Source organism: Physeter macrocephalus, chromosome 9, assembly GCF_002837175.3.
Source record: "Physeter macrocephalus isolate SW-GA chromosome 9, ASM283717v5, whole genome shotgun sequence".
Classification (NCBI taxonomy): domain Eukaryota; kingdom Metazoa; phylum Chordata; class Mammalia; order Artiodactyla; family Physeteridae; genus Physeter; species Physeter macrocephalus.
The window spans coordinates 8066375-8088935 of NC_041222.1; the positions used below are offsets into that span (position 1 = coordinate 8066375).

At 40.8% G+C, this 22561-nt stretch overlaps 1 protein-coding gene across 2 annotated transcripts; it reads right to left on the reverse strand.

Moving 5' to 3' along the window:
• Positions 1–11238: 11238 nt before the first annotated feature.
• TLR4 (toll like receptor 4) lies at positions 11239–21907 on the reverse strand. Of its 2 annotated transcripts, none has more exons than XM_007112650.2 (3): positions 21350–21907; positions 16678–16844; positions 11239–14340 (listed from the first exon to the last, which is right to left on the reverse strand). In XM_007112650.2, the coding sequence occupies exons 1-3, from the start codon at positions 21440–21442 to the stop codon at positions 12075–12077; spliced, it is 2526 nt and encodes an 841-aa protein (XP_007112712.1). In that variant the 5' UTR covers positions 21443–21907; the 3' UTR covers positions 11239–12074. The 2 variants fall into 2 exon arrangements, with proteins under 2 accessions (XP_007112712.1, XP_028349393.1); XM_028493592.1 differs by lacking the exon at positions 21350–21907 and adding an exon at positions 17105–17176.
• Positions 21908–22561: the final 654 nt, after the last annotated feature.

Below are 22561 nucleotides of genomic sequence, written 5' to 3' on the forward strand. Positions count from 1 at the left end.
TTGAGAGCATGTCTTTGTTATTTATTCCTGCACCCTCATGTGTCTTGCACTGTGCTAACAACAAAGTAGCTTCTCCATGAATGTTAGATGGAAGGATGAGTAAAAATGAAAACTTTCAAGGGGAAAAAGGAGAGCGAGAGCTTTACTTTAATTAAACTGCCAACAAATCTGAGAGGCACGTATTAGTATCCTCATTTTACCGCTGGAACAGACAAGACATATACTGTAAGACTTAGCATCAGAGCAGAGATCTGTCTGATTCCCAAGCTGGCATTCCTTTCTTTCTTTTAGAAGAAGAAAAGGCACATTCTTTGGGGGAATGCAGTCAGCACTGTCACATGCAGAAGCGGTTAATGGAGATCACAGAAAGAAGAGAAGGAAAAGAGCAAAGGGAAAAAGAACATCAAAAAGTAAGGAAGGTGGAATATTGTCAGTTTAGGGCAGAGAGGGAGACAGGATTTCCCAGGTAAGAATCAGCTTAACACCCAATAAGAAGGTGCAAAGGAAGGAAGATTGCGGTGACATTTAGACAGGCTAGAATGACACCAGAATTGAACTCCAGATAATTGGATGAGTTTTCTTCAAAACTGTTTCAAGAGCCAGAAAAGAGTGAAGAGCAAAGACAGGGGTCTGCATCAGGCAAAGGAAAAAGAATTATTTAAAGGCAGATGCCATGGCTCAGGAAGGGAACTGCTTGACCTCACTGCTTGAGAAGGGAAGTACCTGGGAGGTCTGGCAGCCTGGCCACTGAGTACATCTTTGGTGGCTGTCTGCAGTGGCATATGGTTGAGGGATAATAGCAGCCCCACAGTGATAGAAGGGATAATCACACATGACATTTTAAGAAAGAGCAGGAAGGAATGAGGAGCCAGAGGTCTCTGCAATTGCCAATTGCCAATTGTGAAATTTATGCAGAGTGTTTACTCTTAACTGGCAAGAATTTGCAGATGGTGAGAGGCACGAGGGGTCAGGCAGTGCCTCCATAGCTAACTGTTTAGGAGCCTGTGAGATATCACTTTAAATGTCAAGTATGGGAAAGGAAAGGATAATTGCAAGCATTATAGTATAAGAAAGGGCTTGGATTTAGACAAACTGTAGTTTTCTCCTTAAGATAATTCAAAATAGTCAAGTATACACATTGCTAAAATTTAGAAGAATCTTATAAAGGTGACATGGATTAATTTAAAAGATTTTTAAATGTGTAGGCAAGCTGGGAGGTATTTTGGGGATTATACAATTGGACAGAAGAGGAACTCTTCTCTCAAGGAGTTTTCCATCCAGAATGATACTCACCACTCCCATGTAATAGCACTTCCCTAAAATGTCTTGAATCTTCTGTTTCATTTGCTTCTCATATCTCTCATAGAAGTGACTCCATAAACCATCACTCCCCAGACAAAGAAACAGAGACCAAGGGACAAAGAGATCAGCGAGTGTTAAGCAGATAGTGGTGGAGGCAATTCACCATTCCATTGTCTTAACCCCTGCTTCCATAGTCTTTCTCTAGTCCTCACCTAGATTAATAGCTGAATCTTTTCCATAAATGAGGGAGAGTGGAATAAATTATAAATGCGTGAATAAAACTGCTTGATTATAGTTTCCCAATTTCGTATAGTATCAGGAGTTTTAAAATACTAGAACCACATGTTAAGGATGCTGGACCATCTGCATGATGGAGTTACACCTCTAATCATAGAATGGAATTGCTGGAAAGGACATTTACTCCAACTCCTGCATTTTATAGATAAGGAAATAGTCCTGGAGAGGTGAACATGCTAGGATGTCAGAGAGCTGGCCTGACCCTCAGCGGCTTTTTGGTTCATTGCTTTCCAATAGACAATTTTTTCATGGCACTTTCAACTTCTCCCCACATCTGCATATCTCTTGTATTATTCATTTTGTTCTCAGTTTTATTTTTCCTAAAAAGGCCCACATTATAAACTTACATATATATTTTAATGGATCATATTCCTTACTACTCACAAATCTTATTACAAATAGAAAATAACCATGAAAATGTATACATAATCATTGAAGGTAATATAGTCATCGGTTATCCACATAAAACTATCTTATTTATCAACATACCACACTTTGGAAAATGCTGATCCAGCCCAAGTAGCCCATTTTACAGGCAAGAAACTCGAGTCCAGAGAGGAGTTTTGAACTATGCATCTACTGCCTCTGCTCACTTACCTGAGCTCAGCAGCTACTCCAGTAACCGGCAAAAATGTCCCCTGCTCCTCGTGGTGCTCGGTTCTCAGACCTGGACAAGACACAGACCACAGCCAGTCCAATCAGAGGTGACGTGTAGAAGGGACTCAGCAGGACTCGGCAGTGAGCTGAACAGTCAGAGATTTACCTCCTGCCATAATTTCAAAACTGCTCCTTGCAGGGTAGAAGTTTTTACGGCAAGTATTTCCCTCTGGAGAGCAGTAGAGTCTTCCAGAGATTCAGGGTCTCAAGTTTAAAGGTCAAATCTATTGAATATCAACCTTCAATGCCCACTGCTATACCTGCCCTCAACAATACCAAAAAGAGGATCCTGGGAAGACTGATAATGGCCCAGCAAGTTCTTGCCCAGGAGATCCTGGTGTTTCCCGGAGAAAACCATTTTTTGGAATCTTGAGAGTCAATGGCAAGCTGAATAGTCAGTTTGCAAAAGTGGAGCTGACAAGTTTTATTTTGATTTATTTTGCAATGGAAAATCAGAAAAATAAAATAGGCAGCAGATGCCTCAGAGAGTTCAGGGCAGACCATGACGTTTTTCTGGTATAAGTTTATGCTAGGTCTCAACTATCCTGGAGCATGAAGAAAGGAAATTGGCAACACACTAGGAGGAACTAGGAGAACTAAAAACTTGCCTAGGTCACAATTTCTAAATGGATATTGTAAACTCAAAATCAAACAGGCCAGGCTAATCTCCCAGTCAGTCTGATCTGGTGGGATTGAGAAGAAGTAAATGTAACCGTGTGAAAGAAAGAGACATTTTCTGACCGGTAAGGGATGTTTAACAAGAAGGATCACATATTTCATTCTGTTGATCTTGCCTTGGTTGTTATGAATCTTAGCAATAAATCTCAAGGACAAAACCAGCAATCATATTAAACGTAGGGACGTAGGGTATTATCCTCCATTTTCTATTGTAACTTTGATTCTCAGATCTGTCAGTGCATTAAAATCACTTAGGGAATATTTTAAAATACAGATTCCTTAGGCTCAACCTCTGATGCTAAATCAGAATTTCCAGCAATAAGGATGATAAACAAGGCTAGAAAAATAGATAGAAATATATAATTAAAGACCTCAAGTGATTCTTAAGCCAAGCACTTTTTTAAAAGTCAGAGTTGGTAAGCTTTATCATCTTGATATATTATTCCCACTTTTAATAGTTCTATTGAAAGCATCTCAATTGTAAGCTGCCAGAAGTCCTTGGTGAAAACAGACTGAGTGCAAATGAAGGGTGAGGGAAGAGGCTAGAAGAAGAGCTAACAGATGAGAAAGAGAGAGAGACCTGGAGACCTAAGAAAACATGTTGGATTAAGTAGCTTAATCTAACTTTAGTATCTTGGAACAGAGAAGGCTTGTCTAACCTTTGGAGAGAGACTTCTGTTACCCATCTAAGAAATAAAGTCAAAGACAGCTTGTCTGAAGGTTTTGTGAGAAGTTCAGAGCCTCTGAAACTTTTTCATATAATCCTCCCTTATTTTCAACTTCCTCTTTCCAAATAATGCCTCCCAGGGATTTCCTTAAACAGGAACAGTTATTCATTCCTCTTTTGTGAAGATGGGAAGACCACCAAGAAAGAATCTAAAGAAGAAGATAAGACTGAGTCCCAGAAAGAAGGTGGGCCATGTGACCGCATCTCACAGTGGGGCCCTGGAAAGATGGAGGCATGATGTCCTAGGGAGCAGTGGATAAAAACCAGGCTGGGTTATTTCAGGTCAGTCCTGTCTTGCTTGGCTCATGGGAGATGGGGTGTTGTTAGTGTGAGACAAGAGCTCAAATTGGCGACTGACTGGTTTTGATTTAATTACATAGTGAGATAGTTTCTTAAGAGCATACATCACCATCCTTTCTCCTAAACGTGGGTTTAATTTTCAACAAAACACGTCTCGCATAAACAACATGTCGTTTCTAAACCTTATTGCCATTCCCAGAACGGCTTGCAGCCTTTCAGAAACCCATTATTTTATAATTATAATCAAGACTATTAGGACAGGACAGTTTGTGCCAAGAGCACATTTACACTCAGAATTGTCACTTAGCACTGTCACAGGGAGGTATCATCTCTATTTCTGTAAAAATCAAAGAGAGTAGCAGACACTGCCTTATAAACTTTCAATTTCTAGATGGCATGGGAGGTACTGACCTTGTCTGAATTTTTCTCCAATCAGTCCTCTGAATACCCCTGATGGAATAGCTGTTATTTGGTGGAAAGAATGCAGCCCTGGGAATCAGGCCAACTTGGGTTCACATCCTAATTTTCTTCCTTCCAAGTGGACAATTCACCCTTGGACCTCAGTTTCTTCATCTGAAAAATGGCAAAGCTATTAATATGTGCCTATTTAATTTTAACAATTAAATGAATTAATATACAGATTGGAACAGTCCCAGGCATGTACCAAAAGCTTAGCAAATATTAGTTATTTTTGTGATTAATGCATAGAAGCTGTGTGACCTTAGACAAGTTACTCATCCTCTCTGGGCACCCATTTCCTCTTTGTCCAAGTGAGGAAACTGGTAGTGGCAGCAATCAGATAAGCTCACATGATGCTCAATATATTTGATTCCTTTTGATCAGCCATTTATTCCACGGGTTTCACTATGAGTTGAAAACTCTGTGAGCTCCATAATGGAACCCAGAGCGTGTGACCTTATTCCAGCCATCTGGAAAGTCCTTAGCTTTTGGAATTCCCCCATAACCTCTGTGTTCAGTCACAGGTCTGTGATTTCCATCGGGAAGTCAGACTGACTAGAAAAATGATACAGCAACCTAAACATGTTGTTTACAGGAAAGGCGTGGTCTAGTGGACCTGATTTGTCCATTGTTAAAAATCTTTCATCATGTGTATTTTTTTTTTCAAATTAGTCCAACAGCTTTATTAAAAGATAAAACCCTTCTCCCCCCACGGTCCTGGCGGCATCGGCCTCAGGCTCTGTGCATCCAGATGTCCTGCAGCCCGAGAGGCATCATGTGTATCTTTAATTTACTTTTTCACAGGTTCTTATGGCTGTAATAGTAATATTGATAAGTAACAATAGTAATAATTCTCTTTGGTCAATACCAATCAAAATTATGACGAAGAAATAGAAGGCTTTATGCATTTTTGTGGAAAGAGAGTGCTCTTGACATAGTACAGTGCTTACTTGTCTTAGTTATGGAGTGAAGTAGACTTACATCCTAACCTCAGAGCTGTCATTCATTAACAGGTGACCTTGGGCACGTTACAGAATGACTCCAAGTGTCAGTCTCCTCATCTATAAATTGGAAATAATTAGTCTCTTCCTAATTCATTGATGTGACAAAGTAAATGAGATAGTATATATAAGGCCCTTGCACAAAATGATTGCTCAATTGAAGATAACTATTGGTTATTATTATCAGTATTGTCATTATAGCCCAGTGAGGTCTGCAAAGAGGATAGTATCACCCCCATTTTATGTATTGAAATCTGAGCCTCAAGGCACTTGAATGACTTGCCCACAATCACACAACAAGTAAATGAAGAGCCTGAACCAGATCTTGGTTTCTGCTCTCACAGGAAGTTCAGTGTCCCCTGCATCAGAATTCTGCTCCATTATAAATGGACAGAGTCTGGCTTTTGCCCTTTATTTTTAGACATATATACATTCTTTTTTAAATATTCTTTTCCATTATGGTTTATCCCAGGAGATTGGATATAGTTCCTTGTGCCATATAGTGGGACCTTGTTGTTTACCCATTCTGAATGTAATAGTTTGCATCTACCAACCCCAAACTCCCAGTCCATCCTTCTCCCTCCCCTCTTTCTTGGCAACCACAAGTCTGATCTCTATGTCTGTGAGTCTATTTCTGTTTTGTAGATAGGCTCATTTGTGCCATATTTTAGATTCCACATATAAGTGATATCATATGGTATTTGTTTTTCTTTCTGACTTTACTTCACTTAGTATGATAATCTCTAGTTGCATCCATGTTGATGCAAATGGCATTATTTTGTTCCTTTTTATGGCTGAGTAATATTCCATTGTATATATGTACCACATCTTTATGCATTCATCTGTCAATGGACATTTAGGTTGTTTCCATGTTTTGACTATTGTGAATTGTGCTGCTATGAACATTAGGGTGCATATATCTTTTTGAATTATAGTTTTGTCTGGGTATATGTCCAGGAGTGGGATTGCTGGATCCTATGGTAATTCTATTTTTAGTTTTCTGAGGAATCTCCACACTGTTTTCCATAGTGGCTGCACCAACTATGGCCATTCTGACTGGTGTCAGGTGGCACCTCATTGTAGTTTTGATTTGCATCTCTCTAATAATTAGTGATGTTGAGCATCTTTCCATGTGCCTACTGGCCATCTGTATGTCTTCTTTGGAGAAATGTCTATTAAGGTCTTCTGCCCATTTTTCAATTGGGTTGTTTGGTTTTTTGTTGTTGAGTTGTATGAGCTGTTTGTATATTTTGGAGATTAAGCCCTTGCTGGTCGCATCATTTGCATTTTGCCCCTTTTAAAATTCTAACAATAGTGTCTGATACTTCAGTGTGTTTTTCAGAGCTGGGACCCTGCCATCTCTTTCCGTTCTCCTTCCCTGAGAATGGAATCCCTGAGTTTGACTATGGGTGTGAGCTTTTCCATAGTGGCTGCACCAACTATGGCCATTCTGACTGGTGTCAGGTGGCACCTCATTGTGGTTTTGATTTGCATTTCTCTAATAATATAGTGTCTGATACTTCAGTGTGTTTTTCAGAGCTGGGACCCTGCCATCTCTTTCTGTTCTCCTTCCCTGAGAATGGAATCCCTGAGTTTGACTATGGGTGTGAACCTCCTGCCTTAGAGACTTTTGGGATTCCAGTTTTCTATGTCACCTTCATGCCAGGCTTGGGATATTTCTTGCTCATAAGGCAGCCCCTTCAGGCAGGTAAATTTGGAGCTGTGCTCCATCTCCCTTCCACTCTCTATTTTATCTTTGTAGTAGCCCTGTAGTATAGGAGAAACTTACCCTTCCTATTCAAGAAAACAAAGTGAAATTAGAGAGATTAAGAAACTTGTCCACAATTATCTTGTGAAGTTGTGGCAGGACCTTCAAATCCAAGTCCACTGTATGCATCTGCTAGAATAGTAGCCACATAAAGAAGTCCATATAGGATTTTTTAAAACTTGTCCTCCCTAGAGACTTCCCTGGTGGTCCAGTGGCTAAGACTCCGCGCTCACAATGCAGGGGGCCCGGGTTCAATCCCTTGTCAGGGAACTAGATCCCACGTGCCTCAACTAAGAGTTTGCATGCCGCAATTAAAAGATCCCTCGTGCCGCAATTAAAAGATCCCTCGTGCCGCAACAAAGATCGAAGATCCTGCATGCTGCAGCTAAGCCTCGGCACAGGCAAATAAGTAAGTAAATAAATAAATAAAAACCCTGTCCCCCCTATATTTAGCAACAATGACTAAAATATTCCACTGGAAGAAAATGAAAGCCAAATTTTCTAGCCACTCCTGATTTTCAAAGCATCTGTATTCTTCTTCACTTATTTAGCAAAATAGATTATTGGCATTCTAGGTACTAGGCTGAAATTCTAAGTCCAAATTCTCAATTATTTGGGTCCTCTCATTAGATAGCCTGAAATAAGTGAGAATAATGGTGCCAGTGGGAAAGTCAGTCCAAGAGGCACGCTTTGTTGCTCCTCCTCCTGACAGTCCAACTTAAATTCTGTATCAAGGTGCATTGCTAAAGTTGATGTACTCAAACTATATCAGTTAAATCTCCTTATTGTGTTGATTTCCAATGACACATCCCTGCCATTTAATGAAGGCATTGAAAGGAACAGCCTTATTCCAAATCATGTGGCAGAAAGGTATCTCTGAGTACAGGTTGGTGGGTAATTGCTATAAATACAGAAACAGTTGAGCCTATCTGGAAGGCCATTTGAATAGACCTATTTGCATGAAGTCCTGGGAACCTCATGGAAAATAAATTACTACATCAGAAAAGATAATTAAAGTGGGAAAGGCTTAGTGTGTCATTGTTGGAGGAAATGGTTGATTTCAAGTACTGCCTCACGTCTCTCACACAGCTCATCTTTCAGCCCAACACACATCCTTTGGTTTAACCTTTATATCTGGATTCTGTTGAGCCCTGGCCAACCAGTGGAACCATAGGAGGACTAATTCTAATTAGGGAGTTTCTTTCTGACTTGGCTTCCACCCATGCGGTTGTCAGAACCCCAGCCTCCTTCTGGACTCTCACTTTTCTGGAAATTACCAGCAAGTTCCTGGAAGGTACTACATGAACTCACAGGTGTCCTAAGAAGGATGAGTGAGAGGTTTATTGCATTTAAATCCAAGCTCTGCCATTTTCTACCTGTGGGACTTGAGATAAGTTACTTATAGAGCCTTCATTTCCTAATGAGTAATAATGCTGGTATTATCAGTGTCCATCTAATAGGCAGAGTATGGGACTTAAAATTAGATATCATACACAAAGCAGTAGAATAGGGCCTAAAAATGGCCATTAAAAAACAATAATTATTAGAGAAGTCCTCTTCTCCCGTTCTGCAAAGTCTTTTGTAATACTTGGAGTTAAGGAACCAGGTGGAGGAGGTGGCTGAGAACATCCATGCAGACAACAAGAACAGGGGATAGGCTTGGAAGTCTGGAGCCACAGAAACTGCACGGGCAACAGAGGACTGTGGTCTGGGACTTGGCGGCCTTGACTGGGAAGAACAGAGGACGTCATTCCCTGCAGAGATAATCCTTTGCTCATTCATCAGTTCTTCAAATAAGCAGGTGTTTTATGTCTGCTATGCGCCTGCCATTGAACTCAGGGTTGGGGAAGCAAAGGATAAACAGATATGCTTCCTGTGCTCAAAGACCTCCCAGTCATTCTTGCGAGGGTTCCTGTGAGGTCATGGAAGACCCCCACCCCCCTGCCACCCAGGATCCTGCTGGAGATGTCCAGAGAGGTTATAGAGTTCTGGGGTTCTGATAATCCTGTGGGTGGAGGCCGAATCAGAAAGAGACTGCCTGATTATGCTTTCAGTCCTCCTGTGGTCTCACAGGTTGGGAAAACAACAATTGGTAAAATGGTATTATTGAGAAAACCATTTAGTGTTTCTCCCTGTGGCCGCTTCATAAAGTTCCAGAGGATTACTCCCCTTTAAAAGTGTTCCTTATATTGAACATGTACTATTTTTAATACTTACGACAGTTTTGCAAAGTATAATCTACCCTCCTTTTATATTTGAGTTAACTAGATTCTCAGGGAGGTGAAGCCAATGTCCAGAGGGTAAGTGGTGAATGTGAGTTGTGGCTTTCTCCAAAAGCCATACTATCCAAAACACCAGGGGGGTCTCTCTGGAGTTAGGATGGGAAACCACTATGCTAAAGCTTACTCTAATTGTTTTTTTTTCCTCTTTTGTTCTTTGTCAAGATTTTCTAGCTCTAATTAACTAAACTTGTCCATGTATTGTTTTTTTGAATCTCCCTCATGCCCTTTATGGAAAGAAAGGTGTCATAAATAAATCACTCAGTATATATAATGTATGTATGCATATGTATTTACCTAATGATTCATGGTTTCAGTGAAAAACCCTTGAGTGCTGTCAACCACACAGAGAGGTTCAGGAGTTTCACTTCCCATCTTGTGAACTTGAAGCATGAAGCAGTGGGGTACAGTAGAAAGTGAGCTGCCCAGTGTAGGCTGGAAGCCAAGTTCAGGCCGTGCCACTTTACTCTGTGGCCTAATAAATTTACTTCCTGGAACTTCAGATTTTACACCAGTAACATGGTGAAATGACTTCTTAATCTGCTACCCGCCCTGGATCATAAGAGATTCAAGTGTGGTTCTAATTGTGTGAATATGTTCTAAGTTGTAGGGTACTACACAAATTTAAGGCATTATTATTAATTTTTCTGTTTTTTTTTTTCTATTCCACCCTTCATCTCTGTTTAATCCAGAGAATTTAAATGGCTGCAAAGAACCTGTCCTAGGCCTAACTTTCCTTTTTCTTCCCCTTATGTTTCTGTCATATCATTTCTTTCCTTTCTTGTCCACCTCACCTGCAATTTTCAGAATTCCCAGCTGGGAGAGGGGACTGATAGGAGGAAGGCCAGTGACAGCCTTGGATACAGGAAATATTCCAGTCCTATTTTGATTTTCCTCCTTAGAGTCTTGTATATTTGCTTGAACTAACACACTGATGAAGAATGCATACTTAAATATGAACAGCAACACACTCACATATAGCCTGGACACACACAAAAATGCATGCCTTCAAGCATACTCAGAATATAACACAGACATTTGTATATAAGGAATCACATACCAACACTAGAGTGAGGACCTAACTCAAACATCTGGAGACATCTCTGTCAAATGCAAATAGTCCCCTTGCAATATAATCACACTTTCTTCCATGCAGACATGATCACACGGAGAGGAACAGGAACACATAGAGGCATGTGCACAAATACATACATCTACTTTCACTAGCACATAAGACCTATAAACACACCCAGGCATGTTCAGCAACTCCAACCATGCTCCAACCAAAATACACTCTGGAACACTCAGTCACAAACACACTCCTAAATGTGGCCATATTTCCAGTTTTTGACAACTGTATTTTCCAAGTGTCCTCATTGCCCTTTCTTTGACTGCACCATTCTGGGAAAGCTGGCTGCATGTGCTTTTCAAAGAATTTCCCTTAACATGACCCACAGTAACCTCAAGGACATTACTTTCTCAATGATAATATCTACTCTTTCCTATGTGATCATGGAGTGACATCCAACAGGAAACAGCAATGTGTGCTCCCCACCTTGAACCATTTCAAAATCCCCTGAAAGATTCAATGGACCATCAAACAATACTCATTTGCTGCAGAAGAAACCTTTGCTGCAACTCCCATCATGCAGTCACCCCAGCTGTATCAGCCCACATGTTTCTGGGGTCATCAAGAAGAGCTGACCTCCTGAGGTCTTCCCACCTCCTGCCCTGCCTCTAGCCTGAATTGCTCATGGTGAGACCAGGAAGTTGGACTTGTCTCCCTCTATTACAATAAGTGCCACTTTCAACCAAATTATTTTAATGCTTCCTTCATGACAGTCATAACTTGGTAGGTAATAACTTCAGAATGGCATCAAGTGACAAAGTGACAGAGTATATTTTACATATTTGCTCAAAAGTTAGTGGTTAAATATGGATCTTTCCAGCATGTCTCTAACAGCCTTATTTATGATATGGGTTTATAGAGAAGACATGAAAAATGAGAACTGGATTTATAAAGACAAAAAAATATCAGGGACTAGTAGTTAATAAATAGAACATGCTAAGGGATAACCAGGATATTTGTGAATTGACTTAAAGTAGGGGGGTGGATCTGAATCTGGAGCCTTTTGAGTCACAAATAGAATTTAAATTATATTCAAAAGAAAAGGGAAAAGTGAGCCAAGACCTAGATCAGTTGAAACTACCAAAACCTCTTTGTTTTAACATGGCTAACACATATAACATGAGATGGTTTCTGCTCAAAAGACGAAGGAGAAGAAGTCTGTCCTTTTCTAATCTCACTGAGGCCCAATCTCTTAGTTCTAATTCAGTTTGGCGGGGTAAGAGTTGAGTTGACTTTCCCTGTCCTGGACTCCTTAGCTGAGTTGGTTGAAACATCCACCTGGAAGTTCTGTATTTTAGTACAGTGTTTATTCCCTCTACATTGTAAACTCCATGAGATTAGCAGTCTTGTATAACTTGTGCACCACTAAATCACCAGCCTTTAGCACAATGCTTGGTATGTTGCAGCATTTAATACTTGTTAACTGAACAATCACTGTGTCCAGCTGGGCAAGGAGCACATCAGGAGATTTTCCTCCTCAAGTGGAGTCTGTTGCTTCCTGCTGTCTGCTGTCTGCATCTGCTGTTCCTTCTGGCCTCCATGGTTTACCATCCAGCAAGGCTTTTCTGAGTCGTCTCCAGAAGATGTGCCGCCCCAGGACACTGTCCTCCCACTCCAGGTAGGTATTCCTGTTGAGAAGGCGATACAGCTCTACCTTCTGCCGCAGCAGGGACTTCTCCAACTTCTGCAGGACTATGAAGATGATGCCAGCATGGCTGCTAAGAAACTGCCAGGTCTGGGCAATCTCATACTCAAAGATACACCATCGGCTCTGGATGAAGTGCTGGGACACCACGACAATAACCTTCCGGCTTTTGTGGAAACCTTCCTGGATGATGTTGGCGGCAATGGCCACCCCAGGAATAAAGTCTCTGTAGTGAAGGCAGAGCTGAAAGGGGGGCACCCCCTCCTCCAAGTTCTTTACCAATTCATTCCTCACCCAGTCTTCGTCGTGGCTTGAGTAGATTACAAAAGCATCATAGGTGCTTTCACCTCTGCCGTACTTTTTGCAGCCAGCAAGAAGCATTAGGTGGAAATAGAACTTATAGACCAGGACTCCTGCCACAGATACCAAGAGTATGGTGAGAAGTGACACACTAATGATCATCTTGTTCATCTGACAAGTGGCATTCCTGAAACTAAGCACGGGCATGTCCTGCATATCTAAGGGTTGTGTACACATCATTTGCTCAGCTCCTACCAAGAGCTGCCTCTTGTCCTTGACCCACTGCAGAAAACTCTGGTGTTCACAAACACAAGCAAAGTCATTCTGAGTAAGATTTAACAAAGCAAGGCTCCTTGGCAAATGCTGTAGTTCTTGCTCCTTGGACTCCATGATACGGTTGAAACTGCAATCCAGAATCTGGAGGGAGTGGAGTGGTTTATAAGGAAGTGTATCCAATGACAAGAGTTTGTTGTGACTCATATTTAGCACCCGAAGTCTAGGGAGGGAGTGAAATGCCATCTGGGATACCTGTTCCAGTTGACACTTAGAGAGGTCCAGGATGATTAAGTTAGTCAGTTCTGTGAAGATGTCAGGAAGCAAGTTGTTCTGAAAAGAATTGCCTGCCATTTTCAAGGTTTGGAGGCTGACCAAGCCAACAAAGATGCCATGGAAGACAACTCGGGTGTTGGTATAAGAAATATCAAGGTAACGGAGGTTTCTGAGTGATAGGAATACTGAAAAATCATTGGCCTGTTTCAGACTGGAATGCTGAAAATCCAGATGTTCTAGTTGCTCTAAGCCCAAGAAGTTTGAATGCATAGTAATGACATCATTGAAGCTCAGATCTAAATGCTTCAGTTTGATTGTCCCAAAATTAGTGTGAGAACAGCAACCCTTGAAACTCAAGCGATTTCTTTTGAGATCTAGAAACTGAAGGTTTGGTAGCGCAAGGTCAGTAAAAGTGCTCATACCTTTGTTGTCTATGAAAACAAGCTTTTTGAGAGAATTGAGCTTCAATGTGGGAAATTGTTTAAAATGACAGTTAATCAATTCTAAGTGTTGCCATCTGCAATCTTTAGGAAGGGCTTCTAGACTGTCTAAATCCAGACTCAACAGAGAAATCACAGAAACATTTACCAAACAATTAAATAAGCCTGTATCATCCGTCGGGAATTCACTGAAGTATGCTATCCGAAACTGTTCGAAGGTCAAATTGCACAGTCCCTCCAGGACAGATCTGTCAAAACTTTCCAAGGTCCTTTCATTTTTAAATTCTCCTAAAACCAACCGATTGATTTTTAAACCAGCCAGACTTTGAATACAAATTTTCATTACATGTGTACTATTAAAATTACTTCGCAAAGTCAGTTCATTGAGCTTAATTTCTTTAAAGGTACCTGGTTCAATAAAGTCTAAAGGGTTCAGGGACAAATCTAAAGAGAGGTTGAGTAGGGGCATTTGATGTAGAACCTTCAAGTCTTCGTGATAAATATTTTGGATTTTGTTATTAGAAAGATCCAAGTGCTTCAGGTTGGGCAGGTTAGAAAAATATTCAGGAAACTTGAAGGAATGGATAAGATTGTGAGCCACATTAAGCTCCTTCAAGGTTTTGAGATGTCCAATGGGGAAGTCCTCTAGAGATGCTAGGTTTGTCTCCACAGCTACCAGCTTCTGTAAACTTGATAGCCCAGAAAAGGCTCCCAGGGCTAAACTCTGTATAGGGTTTCCTGTCAATATCAAGGTGGAGAGGTGGTTTAGGCCCTGATACGCATCATCTTCAATCACCTGAATTTCACATCTACAAGGAAAAGAGATACAGATTACATAATATTTCTGCTGAATAAAAAAAAAATGAAATATCAACACAGTCATCTAGGTCTTCACACAGATATGACATGCCATATTATGATGCATAGGCAAAAATATCAAGCAACGCAGATGAAGCAAAGAAGAAACCCCACAAATGTGGTACTGTCATACTGACCCCCATGACAATCTCTTTTTATCACACTAGGCGCACATGCTAAGCAGAGGCAGCCCATCCAACAGAGGGAAATCAGTTAAAGATCAATGATTGGGGCACGTGAAGACTGAACCTTGGATCAACTTTAGCCATTTCCTGACACACACAATTGTGATTATATATCTGATGGGTACAGATGAGGCAGATAGTTGTTAGGCATGATAAATGACTAGTGAATGTCAATTTCAAAGGTATAAAAAATTACACCAAAATGTCACAGATATCCTTAATGTTCATGAGAAGTTCTCCATATAGGGCTCATCACTTAATATTAATCAGAGTATTAAGATGAAGAGAATATTTAATTTGGAAGCAGGAGATGTGAACATGAATCTCTGATCTGCTGTCAACAAGGCATGTGCATGTATATGAATCCCTTAAACTCTCCGAGCCTCAATTTCCTCATCTACAAAAAGAAAAAAATGTATCAATAGATTTCCATAGGAAAAAAAGACTGCCTGGTCTATCACAAAGCATCCTTAGAAGACAAGTGGAGTTACTGTTTATGAAGAACACTGTGAAGCAACATGAAAAGTCAGAGTATCTATTGCACTGTAATCTGTCCTCGCCCTAATCCAGAATCTCCTCCTGGCTAACCAGGAGGGGGAGCTGGCCTCTCTCCAAGCACATATTTAAAGACTTTGAGGGTAGTTCCTTGGGTATGTGGTGCGTCGAAAATGAATTATAAGGGACATTGATGAGAAACTTTTGTTTAAAAAAAAGCGTTGGTCTGTCTACCTCAATTCAGTATATTTCTTGACAAAATCCTTATTCAGAAAACTGAAATTTATAAACTAATGGAATGCTATAATAGTATTTTATGCTTATAAAGTCTACTTTACAAGGTTTTTAATATATATAGCGTGTTAACATTTAGTATCACAGTTAACCCTATGGGGTAAGGTTCACCATTTATGGTTCACAGATATGAAAACTGAGACTCAAGTCACACAAAGTGACATGCCTCAGGCCACATGGCAGTATATGTTGGAGGAGGACCCAGCTGAAGTCTTCTGACCTCCATAAGGCTCTATGTCACTGCCTTCAAAATGCTTGATCCCCCCGCTTTGTTGTAGTCTATCAATATCCAAGTTAGAGTATAAAACATAAGATGATCACTCTTCTGCAGAAATATCTACTATCGTCTTATCCTTTATTAAGAGTTTCTGTAATAAAATGTCATACATAAAATGTTTCTCCATTTTTCACAAACCCTTATAGAGATTATAGTCCATTATCTATTACGTTTCTAAATAAGGTCCCTGATGATGAAAATGATTTTAGGATTCAATTCCCCCCAAAATGATGTTAATAACTTCACCTGTTCTAATGAATGATATACTTCCCGGTATCAGAAAAATAAAACATTAGTCACTGTTCTTTCTCACAGCAGATGTTTTCCTTTGATCTTGTTATCTTTCTCTTTGGGTTCCTTGTTTCTTTCTAATTCCTTATCCTCTACCCCACTTCCAATATTCTAGACATTATTTGAATCCCACTCAGTTCATGAACTCTATATTGATTATTCACTGCATAGAAGGCCCCTTTTCTGTACAACACAATGTCTTGCCTCTAGTTTGCAAATAACTTATCACCTACTCTTATATATTACTATCCTTATTATCTCAGGTTCAAAATCCAAAATCAGAATCAAGTAGCACGTGTTGAATGTTTACTATGCTGAGCACCGTGCTCAGGATTTAAACATATCGATTCTTTCAAGTGGATATGCCCTCCTTAATAGCTAGGTTTGTATGTTATATATCAACATACTCTCGTTTCCTAGCAGAGTGAAGAACATATAGCAAGTAGTCGATAAATACCTGCTGATGAAAGAGTTTGAGTCAGTTTACTCCCCTAACTTAAAAGAAAATCAAAGATAGAATTGTCCTTAGAGACTGTCTCATCCAACTGCTCATTTCACAAATAAGAAAGCTGAGACCTGGAGAAGGGAGGTGGCTTGCCCAAAGTTATATAGCAAGTAAGATGTCTGTTGAATGAATAAATAGGTGAATGAAAATGAGACTTCATTAATCAGGCTTTCTGACTTAAGAATGAAATGATAAAACAATGAACATTTCTCCGGGTACAATGGTAAAACTCATACATTACCTGGATAAATCCAACATCTGCAGTTCTGGGAAGCTGGAGAAGCTATGGCTGTTTAAATGACTCAGGTGGTTAAAGCTCAGGTCCAGTATCTTGGTCGATGTGGGGATGTTGTCAGGGATTTTGTAGAGATTCAGCTCCATGCATTGGTAACTAATGTTAGGAACCACCTGAAATGATCAGACATTAGATACAGTGTCTTGTTGCATGCACCTTACCAGACCTCCCATCAACTCTCCTCTCCTAGGCCAGAGCCTGGGATGCCACTGGGACGAGCACAGGGGCCAGTCAACCGTCTTTCATCCATCCATCCATCCAGTCATGCATCCACCCAATCATCTGTTCATCCATCCACCCATCCATTCGTTTATCCACTCACTTCATTCTTATAAAATGTCTTACTCTAGATTAGGAAGGGAAAAGCACCTACCCAATGTTTAACCTCTACTATCACAATGGCAGCATTTAGCGAGAAGCAATGGAGTCAGGTGGTGAAGAGCTGAAGCTCTAGAGTCCAAAAGCTCTGGGTTTCACCCTGTCTCTTCCCTGTGATTTGCAACAAGGGATTTTGTTGTTGTTGTTCTTTTTTAAAAAAAATTATTTATTTATTTATTTATTTAGGGCTGTGTTGGGTCTTTGTTGCGGTGCGCGGGCTTCTCATTGCGGTGGCTTCTCTTGTTGCAGAGAACAGGCTCTAGGTGTGCAGGCTTCAGTAGTTGTGACATGCAGGCTCAGTAGTTGTGGCTCGCGGGCTTAGTTGCTCCGCGGCATGTGGGATCTTCTGGAGCCAGGGATCTAATCAGTGTCCCCTGCATTGGCAGGCAGATTATTAAGCACTGTCCCACCAGGGAAGTCCCATTGTTGTTGTTTTTCTAAATACACCTCTTGTTGTATACAAGCTTAGGGAGACTGCGAGTCAGGTGTCCAGACCTTCCTTAGTCATAGCCCAATTTTTTCCAATTGTATTCTTTCCCTTGGATCACTGACCTTTGAGCAGATGAGATAGAAATGGGGACAGATCTTTGAAAATGGGGACAAATTTTTGAAATGCATAGACTCCAGTGGTGGAACCTAGTGAATAAGGTCAAGCGCTTGATGCTGTCTTGGTTCCTCTGCTGATTTCTGTCATACTTTCCCAAATTCTTTGTAAGCCTTGTTCTCTAAACTCCCATTTAATTTCCTAATTCTCTGATTCTTAAACAAAATTCCTTGCTTAAGCCAGCTAATTTTGGTTTTCAGTTTAAAACCAGTAGAATCTTTTAAAAGGATTAATGAGATAAGGTATTAAAGAGATTATCTCAAAGCCTATTACAGTGTAAACGATCAATAAATGTTAGCATGTATTATTATTGGCTATTATTAATTCCCCGCTATATGCAGGCTTGTTTCTTATATGTTACATGTTTGAATTTAATCTTCAAATAAACCTTTTTAAGAAGAAGAATTCAGTGAGATGAATTAACATGCGTAACGTCTCACAGGCCATAGTGCAGCTCTTTGCTTTATTCACTCGTCTCCTGAGATGGTATTGCTCACGGAATCCTCACAGCCCATACCGTCGAAGAGAGGATGGTGCCAGCCATCATCCCTTACCCTCTTTTGTCCTCCTTCACAGGAGGCATCACTGTCTAACATTATGCCTTCTGTGTGATTGTTCCATACGTACTGTTTGTTTCCCTCACTAGATCGTAAGCTTTGAGACTCTAGCTCTCTGTCTCCAGCACTCAGAATGATGCCCGGAAAATGGTTAATGCTCAATAAATATTTGTTGAGCAAATGAATTGATAACTGATTACATGGAAGTTTATTCAAATCCCAGTTGAAGGCATTTTCTGCTAAGTGCTGTGGGCAGCACAAAGACCGATGTGATAAGGCTCCAGGCTTCAGTGAGCTCACAGTCTGGAGTAAGAGTTACAATAGGAGCACAGCTCATTCCTGAAAAGGGTCTTAAACCAGGCTTGGAAAATATTCCCTTTGGTTCGGAAAAGGTAGAGATCAATCCTGGATCCAGGGATTGTAGATTGTAGAAGGCTTCCAAGAAAGAGAATATTTCCAGGTGGGTCTGGAAGGATAAGTGAGATTTGGATATGGAAAGAGGAAGAAGGAGGGAAGAGTGTGAGTACACAGGGGTAGAAAACTAGATCAGATTAGCTGGTGTGTGGCAGGAGTGGTGAAGCCTAAGCCAGAGGGGAAGCCAGAGCCAGATCAGGAGGGCCTCATACTTTGTCCTGTGGCAACACTTTTAATCACTTAACACGTATAAATTGAACAACTGCATGTGCTAGGCACTGGGATAAAGTGATAAATAAAGCCAGCAATGATCTTGTCCTCTTACAGATTCCATTTCAACAGAAAGACAAACAGTGAACAATAAATAAATATATATGTATTCACAGCACTATATGTATTTTATATATATAGTATATATATATATGTATACCCAATGATGTGATACAAAAAAATAAAGCAGCATAGGAGATGAGAGTCAAATATAGGGAGTGGGGAGCTCTACATGAGACAATCAAGGAAGACTTCCCAGAGGAGGTGACATTTAAGCAGACATTTGAATGAAGTGAGGGGTTAAGCTATGAAAATATCTAGGGCTGCACTGTCCAATATGGTAGCCACTAGCCACACACGGCTGTTGAGTATGAGAAATGTGGATAGTTTAAATATGATAAGTGTAAAATATATACAAATCTCAAGGACTTAGTACCAAAGGAAGAATGTAAACTATCTTGTTAATAGTCTAGTATATATTACATTATGAAATAATATTTTGAATATACTGACTTAAATAAAAATACTATTAAAGTTAAATTCACCTGTTTGTTTTTATTTTTTTAACTACTAGAACATAGTTTAAAACATAGTTTTAAATTCAGTTAGTTAAAATTAAGTTAATTTGGTTAAATAAAAATTTAGTTAAATTTAGTTTATTAAATGTATCGTTTAAATTTAAATAATATCATGTGACACATTGAGCAGCACTGATCCAGGGGAAAAGCATTCTAGCTAGAGAAACTAGCCAGTGCAAAGGCCCCATGGTAGGAAAAGGTCCTAATAGCAATGGAAAGTTATTAAAAGTTTTTAAGGACAGTAATTGTTAGAGCTGAACCTCAGGAAAAACAACAACAATGACAAATAAACAGCAGATGAAAATGAGCAGATTAGATTAAAGGAAGGGGGCTAAGGGGTCAGGAGATGAGTCACTGACCAAGAGTCAAGGCCAGGGAAGCTGGGGATCTGCCCTAGGGTGGCACTGAGGTGATGGGCAGGGTTGGACAAGTTTCAGAAACTGAGAGCATTTGGGCATGGGAAATGGGGGGAGCCAGGAGTGGCTGTAATTTTATCCTGGGGTGACCATGATTGGAGGATCTATACCCACTAACTGAACAGCAGGAGAGACACAGGGAGGAGGACAATGAGCAGGGAATGGGGGGAGCAGAGGATGTGGAAATAACAAACTTGTCTTTGTTACGTATTAAAGTACACAATTTCCCCCATGTCCTCAATGTCAGGACTGCTGGTTATGCTTTTCTTGAATTTCTGCCACACCCTAAATCCCAGGGCATTCTTCTGGCTGTTTGGTTCTGCCGTGGGCTTTCCAAAGCAACTGTGAAGTCCATGCAGGGGAAAAACAAAGGAGATCCTTCATGAATGAGATTACAAACCAGCTGGTTGGTGTTTCACAAAGAAAGAAAGCATTGGGCTTCCCTGGTGGTGCAGTGGTTGAGAAACCAACCGCCTTTCAGTGCAGGGGACATGGATTCGATCCCTGGTCCGGGAAGATCCCACATGGTGCGGAGCAACTAAGCCCATGCGCCACAACTACTGAGCCTGTGCTCTAGAGCCTGCGAGCCACAACTACTGAGCCCACATGCCACAACCACTGAAGCCCGAGTGCCTAGAGCCCGTGCTCTGCAGCAAGAGAAGCCACTGCAATGAGAAGCACGTGCACCGCAACAAAGAACAATAAATAAATAAAATAAAATAATAAAGTTAATTTATTTACAAAAAAAAAGAAAGAAAGCATTGCCTTAGCTGATATTTTGCATCCTTCCCTGTCTCTTTTTCTTCTCTCTTCGTCGCTCTGTCTCTGTCTTTCTCTGTATCTCTCTCCTTTTCTTTTCCAACTCCTTTTCTTTTCATTTTTTGGACAGAACTATGACTAGATTCAGAAGTCTGAAGTCCACTTAGAAAGTTTTTCCTATTAAGAGACCAAAAAAATCTTCTTCCTGAGATTGAAAGGGGCAAAGCAACAGCCTGAAACAGAGTGTACAAACCACCAGCGTTAAGCAATGACAGGAAGCAGGTTTCTATTAAAGCCTATAATTCTTTTATCAATGTGAAAACTAGTCTCAGAGAGGTTTAATAACTTCTGCAAGGTCACACAGCCCAAAAGTGAAAGAACGGTGATTTTAAGCAGGTCTATCGGACCTGACCTCCCTAGGAGCACTTTTAACTCCTAAATGGGACATGACCCTGTGGGCTGCTTGTTAATGTCCTATAGCCATGAATCATTTGGTCCCTGTGGTTTCTTAAGTCTTTAAGGTAATATGATGTCTGTTTGCAAATGAAACTAACTGGGGCCTGTCATGGGAAACTGAGCAGAGAGCAGTTTTTCAGAAGCAAGGTGAAGCTCCAGGAAGCCGAGCTGACTCCCGCCACGTACCTGTACACAAGGGTCCCAGCTCTCCGACCTCAGGCAGAAGAGGAAGGCCATGGCTGGGGTCAGAGCCGCAGCCAGGCGGGCGCGAGGCATCATCCTGGCATTTTCTGTGGCCAGAAGTGGCCTTCTGCAAACATGACCCTCTGTGTCTGCCGGCCAGGGCAGCCTCCGAGGCACTGTGCTGTCTTCCCTTCCCTGCTCGGTGCCCCAGGGCACTGACTGTATTCAAAGCAGTGCTGGGTTAAGGGAGGAGAGGAAGTGAGAGTGGCGACCTTAGCATTCTGGACTTTTGTTTCTCTAATATTTATCTCCTCTGTCACTGGAGAGGAAGTTAGAAGAAGAAGAAGAAAATGTCTGCAGACCAGGGGCTGGAGTAACAGCGAGAGGAAGCTGGCTTTTATCCCAGGAGGTCATCTGACCTCAGGATTATTGAGTTTAGGAAAGTAATCAGACTGGTCATACAGCATGTGTGACTAACTACCTAGGACGGTGGCTTCCCACTTTTGTTTTAGTAGTGGAAACTTACTGTCTGTATTAATTTCCTAGGCCACCATAACAAAAACCACAGACTAGGTAGCTTAAACAATAGACATTTATTTTCTCACAAAGTTCCGGAGGCTAGAAGTCTGAGCTCAGAGGGTCAGCAGGGTTGATTTCTTCTCAGGCTCTTTCCTTGGCTTGTAGATGGCCGTCTTCCCCCTCCCCCTCCCGTGCCTTCACATGGTCTTTCCTCTGTGTGTGACTGTGTCCTAAGTTCCTCTTCTTATAAGGAAATCAGTCAGTCAGACTGGATGAGGGCCCACCCTAATCCATTACCTCATCACCTCATTTTACCTTAATTGCCTTTTTAAAGACCCAATCTCAAAATACAGTCACATTCTGAGGTACTGGGGTGAAGACTCCAACCTATACATTTTGGCGGGGCATACTATTTAGTATTTAGCCCATGGCATACTAAATACTAAATACTAAATACTACTATTTAGCCCACGGCACTGTCCCATTTTGTGAAATCAAGATTCATAAAAGATAAGCCCACATTTATGAAACAATGAAAATAAAGCTCCAGTGAAACACATTTTGAAAAGTACAGGAATATTGGGAAAAGATTGGGGTGAAAAATCAAATATACCGAAATTCAAATCCAGCCTAGGTGATTTATGGTCTTGTAGCATTGATCAAGTCACTTAAACTATGGAGACTTAATTTCTGGTC